We start from the raw sequence: 9392 nt of genomic DNA, 5'->3' as shown, positions 1-9392 counted from the left end.
ACTGTACAGAAGTAAGAAATAATCCATACTATTTAATCTTGCTTTTAGCTTTGGAGGGATTAAAAAGAAAATGTATGCATTGTGTATGTATAACATGTCATTCAAACGTCATACTTTTATGTTCTTTACTATTGAGTTTCTGTATCAAAAATTCTTAGATCTAATGCAGTGCAATAATTAAAATGCCCTTTTATCACTTCATTTTTCTTTTCCAGTATCATCTTTATCTAAAATAAAAATTAAATAATCTGAAAATCAACTGAGGGGCAAAAAAGAAAAGAAGTGAGAACTGAGTTCTCACGATGGGTGGCATAAGAATGTCAGTGCAAGTTCTGCTACTGTCATCTATTGGCATTGGTAAGTATCTCTGAACATTCAATTAGTCATTTAATAGAATATATATCCTTATCTAACACTTTTCTTTTTTATAAAAAAAAAAATCTATAGTATGTATGTCAGGACTGGTCTCTGCAACTGTAAGTGTTTTTTTTTTCAAGATTAAATAATTAAATCAAAAACAATGAAATACAATGAAATACATGAATTAACATGTTCTTTTATAAATTTACATTACAGTCCAACACAACACAAGGTAAGTTTTTTTATACATATAAACCATATGCAATTTTATATGAATATAAAATAAAATGTCACCTTTTTCTTCTTTTAAAAGTTAATCCATTAACATAATTCTTATCCATGTTCCATTAATTATTAATTTGAAAATGTTAATACATGTGTTCATTCATTTTCTTTTTTGCATTTTATAGGACCAGGTTTATCTGAAAACAGGTAGGCATGCAAACTCAAATAACAGTTTGTAGACCTAATACATTCCAGGGATGTTATTTTAGTTAAAGATGACTTTATTATTCATTTCTGTTACCGTGTTTTTTCTTATTTAAGCAAAGCCACCACTCATACCAACGGTTTCCAGGAAACTTGCCATGCAGCAAATCTACAAGATGCCACTCAAAGAGTAAGCCTTTTGGAATTAATTTGAGTAAAAAATGATCAATTCATCGTTAAACCTTAAATTGTTAAATGTCCCCACAAAGCATTGTTGATAAATGACTCCCCCTTGTGCTAAGTTACTGACAGTAACCCAGTGCTTTCACCTGCTCTATGTGTTCTTAGAGCTCTGCTGCAGTGGACAAACTGACAGGCGAGTTATCCTGTAAAAGGGGTAAAAATGCAAGCTTAACAGATGAAAAGTCGAGGATGGTGGAACAAAATCTCAGGCAGATTGTAGAGTCGACTTTACAAGTGTTCTTTGACCTGGTAAATGAGCTAATGCTTTACTTCAGTATAGTGTAGGTGTAAAACATGTAACAGCTTTTAAGAATGGTAAATGGCAAATTTGTCTTGTAACAGAACAACAATGTCCCTGGATTTGATGTTCTGGATGTATTTGGAGTCATGGACAGCCTTCGTTTGGGTAATGACAGTGACCCCGAATTCATCAGGCTGTGGTTCTCTGTGAAGATGATTCCTCTTTTGCCTTATGTCAATGGAAACTTCCTAAACCAGCTCAGCAAGTGGAACTTCAGCTGCACCTCTTTCCAAGAGATGTAAGTGAATAAATTCCATTTTACCAATTATTGCTGGTGACTGCTGTTAACTGCTTATGGAAATCATTAAAGACATAAACAATTTTAATTGAATATTCTAACATGTAACACATTTCTCACTGTGTATTGCATTGAATGTTGATGTCAGGGTCCCAAAGTCCACTGAAATCACTAAAAAAAGGAAGAAAGAAAAATGCGTATCACATAATTGTTAAATTACAAGTCAGACCAAACAAGTTATGACTGTGTGACCCAGCTGTTGTAAAAGAGGCATACACCTTAATATAAGGTGGTCGTTTGTGAAGGTGTTTCTTTAAAATAAGAATGTTATATAATGATTCAGAAATTATGTAATTGAAAATAAGTCAAAAGGAGAATTTCAACTGAAAATTGCTACCCACGATGTAAAACGCGGTTGGAAACTTTTCCAGACATGAAAAGACTGAGGTTAAAAGAGTTCACTATCCCATATTAGAATACCATATGAAATGATCAAATTATGAAAGGAAATGAAAATGTGGATGAATAAACGAAAGAAATATAGGTCTTATTCTGTGTAGAAGAGGTTGTGACAAAATGTACCAATTCGTTGATTACAATGTTTTAAAATATCAATGGGATTTAAGTTTGAAATGATTATGATTGAATTATGTTGAATTATGTTGAATTTTGAATATGTTATTTATTGAAAGCTTTCTCTCAAATGTAGCATTCAGGCATTTGGAAGGCAAAAGGCATCCATGAACAGAGACACACAGCAAGCAGTCTTCACTCACTTCATCAAACCATTCTTGTCAAGAAATGACTCAACAGGTAAAAGGAGAAACTCAAGCTCACTTTGGTTTTTCCATGACAACATGTGGTATATTACCCTGTCAATAACTTTCTTGCTTTTTCTGCAGATCCTGGCTGTGTCTCATCTATCACGGGGAGCCAAGCGTGGCTAAAGGCAAACCTTGGCGACTTCTCTGATTTTGCAACTGTGCAGGACTTGGAAGCCTTCAATCCTAATTTGTCCGCTGTGAGTGCCAACTGCAGATGTACATCTTCCTGTAAACGGAATTCTTTTACCCAGAACATTTCCATGACTGCTGTCTGATATTATGCTGGTTCTCTTTTGTAGGCTGAATTGTTGTCAGTCCTCAGTCCTTCTCAGGTGGCACAGCTGGTACTGAGTTTGGGAGCCTCCAATAACACAGATTTGATTGATCGTGTGTTTGAGCGACTGCAAGAGGGCAACGCTCTAAAAAATGTGGATGGATTCCTCACACAACTGACAGCCAATGGACAGGTATGCTAGGCTTCTAAAAGGGTGAAGGAGGACAATCCTGGTGTTTTATTCCAGCAGGATAAGACAGAATAAGACATTTCCTAAACCGCTACACAAGTCTTCAAGGAGTCTATCATAGAAAAGAATTGCTTGCAGCGTTTGTACCATCTGTCAGTGCGCCCCAGAGTGGCTGTGGCTACAATGTAGCTTACCATCACCAGTGTGTGAATGTGTGCGTGAATGGGTGGATGACTGGATATGTAAAGCGCTTTGAGGTCCTTAGGGACTAGTAAAGCGCTATATAAATACAGGCCATTTACCATTTACCATGTTGTATGAGTACATTTACAACATGCAGTATCTGTATTGCTTAGCTTCTTTTCCACTTCAATTTCACAGATGACAATTTTCCAGCCTGTTGTGAGAGATCGGATCATGAATGCGACCTTCATTATCATCAGTCCACATTTCTCCACTTTCACGACAAACAACTATGAACTTTGGTTCCATGTGAAACTGATTCCTATCCTTGCCAGTTTTACTCCAGAAATGCTCATAAACACAACCACAAACATCAGCTGCACGAACTACCAAGTCATGTGAGTAGTTTTCTTGGAGCAATCAAGATTTTGTTGCAAATGAAAATGACAATACTGACAAAGAACAGCATGAGAATGTTTTCTTTCAACTGTTGCAGTGTGAGTGGGTTGGCTTTAGTTATCCAGGAGATGCCACTGTACAGACGGCAAGAGATCACACATGGTCTGCTGGGCTACCTAAGAAATGCTGAAAATGCCAACAATGAGCCAGGTAGGGCAGACATAGGGTGCGTTATGTGCTTTCCAGTGTGAAATGTCTTGAAAAGCACTCAGACAAAAAACTTGCCCACATATTCTTTCATGTCTACCTGTCAAAAACCTTCCTAAATTTGGCACATCCTAACTTTTGTTTGTATGCCTTAGCTTGCAGGCAACAAAATGAGAGTGATGCCCAATGGGTTAAAGCAAATCTGGGTCCATTCGTCCAATATACATCATACTCTGACCTCAAAGACTTCAACATCTCTACGGTAAGCCCTACATTGCACTTCTAGTCCTCCCTTAAGAACAGGAAAACAAAATTGTAGACTTAAGAAAACAAACACAGGAGTTTATTTTGCCATATCAAAAATACAAGCAAATCATAGAGCACACTTTCTTTGGTTGCAAACTCTAATCCTTTACCCACAGCATTGGTCATTACTGTTGTCTGATATTATGTTGATTCCCTGTTGTAGGCTGGATTGTTGTCAACGCTCAAGCCCTCTGAGGTGGCACAGCTGCTACTGAGCTCTGGAGCCTCAAATAACACAGATTTTATTGATCTTGTGTTTGAAAAGCTTGAAGAGGGCAATGTTCTAAAAAATGTGGATGAATTCCTGACACAGCTGACAGCCAATGGACAGGTAGGCTAGCCTCCTAAAAGGGTGAAGGAGGACAATGCAGATATTTGATTCCAGAAGTAAACACAGAATAAAACATAGGTCTCAACCGCTACATCCATTGTTGGCTATTGTATCTTAGAAAACAAATGGTTACAGCTTTTGTACCATGTTGTATGGGTGTACTTCCAACATGCAATCTCACCTTTGCTTATGTCTTTTTCCACTTTAATATGACAGACCCCACATTTCCAGCCTGTTGTGAGAGATCGGATCATGAATACGACCTTCATCATCATCAGTCCACATTTCTCCACTTTCACGACAAACGACTATGAACTTTGGTTCCATGTGAAACTGATTCCTATCCTTGCCAGTTTTACTCCAGAAATGCTCATAAACACAACCACAAACATCAGCTGCATGAATTACCAAGTCATGTGAGTAGTTTTCTTGGAGCAATCAAGATTTTGTTGCAAATGAAAATGACAATACTGACAAAGAACAGCATGAGAACGTTTTCTTTCAACTGTTGCAGTGTGAGTGGGTTGGCTTCAGTTATCCAGGAGATGCCACTGTACAGACGGCAAGAGATCACACATGGTCTGCTGGGCTACCTAAGAAATGCTGAAAATGCCATCAATGAGCCAGGTAGGGCAGACATAGGGTGCGTTATGTGTTTTCAAGTGTGAAATGTCTTGAAAAGCACTCAGACAAAAAACTTAAATTCTTTCATGTCTACCAGTCACAAACCTTGCTAAATTGAGCACATCCTAACTTTTGTCTGCATGCCTTAGCTTGCAGGCAACAAAATGAGAGTGATGCCCAATGGGTTAAAGCAAATCTGGGTCCATTCGTCCAATATACATCATACTCTGACCTCAAAGACTTCAACATCTCTACGGTAAGCTTTACTCTTATTACTCTTCCTGTCTTTCTTGAGAATAGCAAAGCAAAATTCTGGAAATTATACAAAAGACATGCATTTCATGAATTCTACTTTTTTGTATCCATAGCTGGCAGTTCTGGACGTTCTTTCACCATCGCAGAAGGCTGATCTAATCCTTGATCCAAACAGTGGTGCTTTAAACGATGCACATGTTGTAAGGGAGGTGTTGACAAGCTTGACAGAGACCAGTGATTATGAGCAGCTCAACCAATTCTTCCAGGCTTTTGCAAACATCAACAAGCAGGTGAATTCTCATTGGTAACCTTACCTCAGCGCAAACATCAACAAATGTTAACAGTGTTCTTTCATAAACCTGCTCAAGTGTTTAACTGAAAATGATCCATTTCTGATATGCTTCATGCCTTGAGGCATCCCTGCTGTACAGAAGTACAAAGATTTAGTTTAGATAAGCTCCCCCTCATCTCCGCATTTCCACAAAGACTTCAGAACTTCCTCTCTGACCTTATTATGATCCCCTTCTTTTTTCAGAGAAATGTCACCCTCATCCAAAATCTAGATGTGCGAGACACCATTTTGAGCCTGACCTTGACAGCCCTTGCTCCTCAGCTTAAAGACTTTCAGCCAGAAGACTATCAACAGTGGTTCCAGGTTTATTTGGTTCCTGTGATGGCGAGCATCCTTCCTAGCAGCTTGCGGGTGATCCCCAGTAACATCACCTGTGAATCCTACCAGGCTGTGTAAGATATTTCTGATATCCACAGTTAGACATTTGGGTGTGCACAATGCCAAGCTGAGGCTCCTGACAAGTCACAATGAATTCTTTTCTTCCTTTAGATACGATGGTCTTGCGCAGAGTTTGGCAGCATTGCCACTGGACCTTTCACAGGGCGTGAGATCAAGCAAGCAGTACCTCCAGGACACATTCCCACGTATGTGGCAAATGGGCTTTCCTGACTAAACTTTTCCCAAAAGCCCAGTACCAGCACTGTAATGACTACTCCATTGATTTGTTTCCTTTCTTTTTCTTCTCAAACAGGCTGCTCAGTTCCAGCTTCCTTTGTGGTAAGATTAGTTTTTTGGGGGGTGGGTGGGTGGGTGTGGGGGGTGTCTTACATGGGTTATCCAATATTTGATCCAGGTTTGGCACACTAATTGGGCCAACTGTGACAAAGTCAAGGTATTTACACTTGAAGAAGATGTTTCCACTATACTAACACTCATATTCTCTTTGTCTTCAGTGCAAGGTGACCCCAGTTCATGGTAAGTCTGTCTAGAAGTACACATTTCAACTCTAAGGATATAAATGCATTCTGAAGGACTATTATCTGACACACAACCATTCTCTTTTCACAGTGAATCTCATTTGTAATGGAGTTGATGGGTGGGTGAAATGCCGTTTTGTTCAATGTTGATTCTGTCTAGGTAAAATTTGTTAACACAGTGTAATTAAGGGGACATTGGATTTCAATTTATTGTGTTTTTTCCACAGTTCAAAACTTGAGCAAATCCTGTCAGCTGGCAATTCCTCGGCAGCCCTGTGCAATTTCACCATCACAGAACATGCCTGTTCCTCTGTAAGATTCCTTTTTAAACTCCAAAAACAGAACATGGATTTTGCCCCATTATGGTCCTGAGACAAATCTCCATGAGCTCTGACAAAATGGCTGTATTCTTTGTCAATTTTCTTTTTCAAGGCTCCCTATCTCACATCCAGCAACTTGGTCACACTGCTGAACTGCACACTGAAAAGCCAAAACATATACCCAGTAGAAGTCTGGAAGCTTTTCTTCCAAAAAGCCTCTGCTGTACTGGACCAGGCCCTTGAGACATTTGCTAACATGGTAAGTACAAAATCACATTTTCACAATATTGCCATTTCCCTGCGTGAAGTTTGGGTCCAGCTACAATTATTTTTCTGCCAATTCAAGGCCGTCAACAACACCTACCCGACCTCGTCAAATGTGCTCGAGGCTCTTGGAGAAGTGAGAACTGACAACTTCAGCCAGGCACAACTACAGAGTGAGGAGTTCATTACCAGCTGGTTCAAGACAAAGATCCGTCCGTTTCTGGCCGTTCCATCTTTCAACTTCCTATTTTGCCTTAGCTCCAAAAACTTCAGCTGCCAGACATACCAGACTGTGTAAGTAAATATGAGACATATAGCTCTGTTCTGCAAATGTGCAGTTGACTAGAAGTTTAGATGTTGAAAGCTTTCTCTCAAATGTAGCATTCAGGCATTTGGAAGCCAAAAGGCATCCATGGACAGAGACACACAGCAAGCAGTCTTCACTCACTTCATCAAACCGTTCTTGTCAAGAAATGACTCAACAGGTAAAAGGAGAAACTCAAGCTCACTTTGGTTTTTCCATGACAACATGTGGTATATTACCCTGTCAATAACTTTCTTGCTTTTTCTGCAGATCCTGGCTGTGTCTCATCTATCACGGGGAGCCAAGCGTGGCTAAAGGCAAACCTTGGCGACTTCTCTGATTTTGCAACTGTGCAGGACTTGGAAGCCTTCAATCCTAATTTGTCCGCTGTGAGTGCCAACTGCAGATGTACATCTTCCTGTAAACGGAATTCTTTTACCCAGAACATTTCCATGACTGCTGTCTGATATTATGCTGGTTCTCTTTTGTAGGCTGAATTGTTGTCAGTCCTCAGTCCTTCTCAGGTGGCACAGCTGGTACTGAGTTTGGGAGCCTCCAATAACACAGATTTGATTGATCGTGTGTTTGAGCGACTGCAAGAGGGCAACGCTCTAGAAAATGTGGATGGATTCCTCACACAACTGACAGCCAATGGACAGGTATGCTAGGCTTCTAAAAGGGTGAAGGAGGACAATCCTGGTGTTTTATTCCAGCAGGATAAGACAGAATAAGACATTTGCTAAACCGCTACACAACTCTTCAAGGAGTCTATCATAGAGAAGACTTGTTTGCAACCTTTGTGACATGTTGTATGAGTACATTTACAACATGCAGTCTCTGTATTGCTTAGCTTCTTTTCCACCTCAATTTCACAGATGCCAATTTTCCAGCCTGTTGTGAGAGATCGGATCATGAATGCGACCTTCATCGTCATCAGTCCACATTTCTCCTCTTTCACGACAAACGACTATGAACTTTGGTTCCATGTGAAACTGATTCCTATCCTTGCCAGTTTTACTCCAGAAATGCTCATAAACACAACCACAAACATCAGCTGCATGAACTACCAAGTCATGTGAGTAGTTTTCTTGGAGCAATCAACATTTTGTTGCAAATTAAAATGACAATAGAGACAAAGAACAGCATGAGAATGTTTTCTTTCAACTGTTGCAGTGTGAGTGGGTTGGTTTCAGTTATCCAGGAGATGCCACTGTACAGACGGCAAGAGATCACACATGGTCTGCTGGGCTACCTAAGAAATGCTGAAAATGCCATCAATGAGCCAGGTAGAGCAGACATAGGGTGCATTACGTGTTTTCCAGTGTGAAATGTCTTGAAAAGCACTCAGACAAAAAACTTAAATTCTTTCATGTCTACCAGTCACAAACCTTCCTAAATTGAGCACATCCTAACTTTTGTCTGCATGTCTTAGCTTGCAGGCAACAAAATGAGAGTGATGCCCAATGGGTTAAAGCAAATCTGGGTCCATTCATCCAATATACATCATACTCTGACCTCAAAGACTTCAACATCTCTACGGTAAGCCCTACATTGCACTTCTAGTCCTCCCTTAAGAACAGGAAAACAAAATTGTAGACTTAAGAAAACAAACACAGGAGTTTATTTTGCCATATCAAAAATACAAGCAAATCATAGAGCACACTTTCTTTGGTTGCAAACTCTATTCATTTACCCATAGCATTGGTCATTACTGTTGTCTGATATTATGTTGATTCCCTGTTGTAGGCTGGATTGTTGTCAACGCTCAATCCCTCTGAGGTGGCACAGCTGCTACTGAGCTCTGGAGCCTCAAATAACACAGATTTTATTGATCTTGTGTTTGAAAAACTTGAAGAGGGCAATGTTCTAAAAAATGTGGATGAATTCCTGACACAGCTGACAGCCAATGGACAGGTAGGCTAGCCTCCTAAAAGGGTGAAGGAGGACAATGTGGATATTTGATTCTAGAAGTAAACACAGAATAAGACATCGGTCTCAACCGCTACATCCATTGTTGGCTATTGTATCTTAGAAAACAAATGGTTACAGCCTTTGTACCATGTTGTATGGG

The 9392-nt window shown here is 39.6% G+C and overlaps 1 protein-coding gene across 1 annotated transcript in view; it reads left to right on the top strand.

Moving 5' to 3' along the window:
• Positions 1-302: 302 nt before the first annotated feature.
• LOC146685885 (uncharacterized) overlaps positions 303-9392 on the top strand; it is a 52066-nt gene continuing 42976 nt past the window's right edge. The window contains exons 1-33 of the mRNA XM_085442450.1: positions 303-357; positions 460-476; positions 577-592; positions 771-792; positions 907-979; positions 1138-1281; positions 1375-1571; positions 2281-2384; positions 2474-2592; positions 2695-2862; positions 3241-3440; positions 3539-3651; positions 3804-3910; positions 4118-4285; positions 4502-4701; positions 4800-4912; positions 5059-5165; positions 5278-5454; positions 5700-5908; positions 6006-6100; positions 6208-6233; positions 6410-6431; positions 6525-6552; positions 6661-6745; positions 6866-7012; positions 7100-7311; positions 7399-7502; positions 7592-7710; positions 7813-7980; positions 8197-8396; positions 8495-8607; positions 8754-8860; positions 9068-9235. Of these exons, the coding sequence (XP_085298576.1) occupies positions 303-357; positions 460-476; positions 577-592; positions 771-792; positions 907-979; positions 1138-1281; positions 1375-1571; positions 2281-2384; positions 2474-2592; positions 2695-2862; positions 3241-3440; positions 3539-3651; positions 3804-3910; positions 4118-4285; positions 4502-4701; positions 4800-4912; positions 5059-5165; positions 5278-5454; positions 5700-5908; positions 6006-6100; positions 6208-6233; positions 6410-6431; positions 6525-6552; positions 6661-6745; positions 6866-7012; positions 7100-7311; positions 7399-7502; positions 7592-7710; positions 7813-7980; positions 8197-8396; positions 8495-8607; positions 8754-8860; positions 9068-9235 (3903 nt within the window). The remainder of the gene's footprint in view (positions 358-459; positions 477-576; positions 593-770; positions 793-906; positions 980-1137; positions 1282-1374; positions 1572-2280; positions 2385-2473; positions 2593-2694; positions 2863-3240; positions 3441-3538; positions 3652-3803; positions 3911-4117; positions 4286-4501; positions 4702-4799; positions 4913-5058; positions 5166-5277; positions 5455-5699; positions 5909-6005; positions 6101-6207; positions 6234-6409; positions 6432-6524; positions 6553-6660; positions 6746-6865; positions 7013-7099; positions 7312-7398; positions 7503-7591; positions 7711-7812; positions 7981-8196; positions 8397-8494; positions 8608-8753; positions 8861-9067; positions 9236-9392) is intronic.

Source organism: Copadichromis virginalis, linkage group LG19 (genome assembly GCF_057382275.1).
Source record: "Copadichromis virginalis isolate Kocher_CV1m ecotype Utaka linkage group LG19, C_Virginalis_male_GT1.1, whole genome shotgun sequence".
In the NCBI taxonomy this organism is placed as follows: domain Eukaryota; kingdom Metazoa; phylum Chordata; class Actinopteri; order Cichliformes; family Cichlidae; genus Copadichromis; species Copadichromis virginalis.
This window is presented reverse-complemented; position numbering and strand designations above follow the sequence as displayed.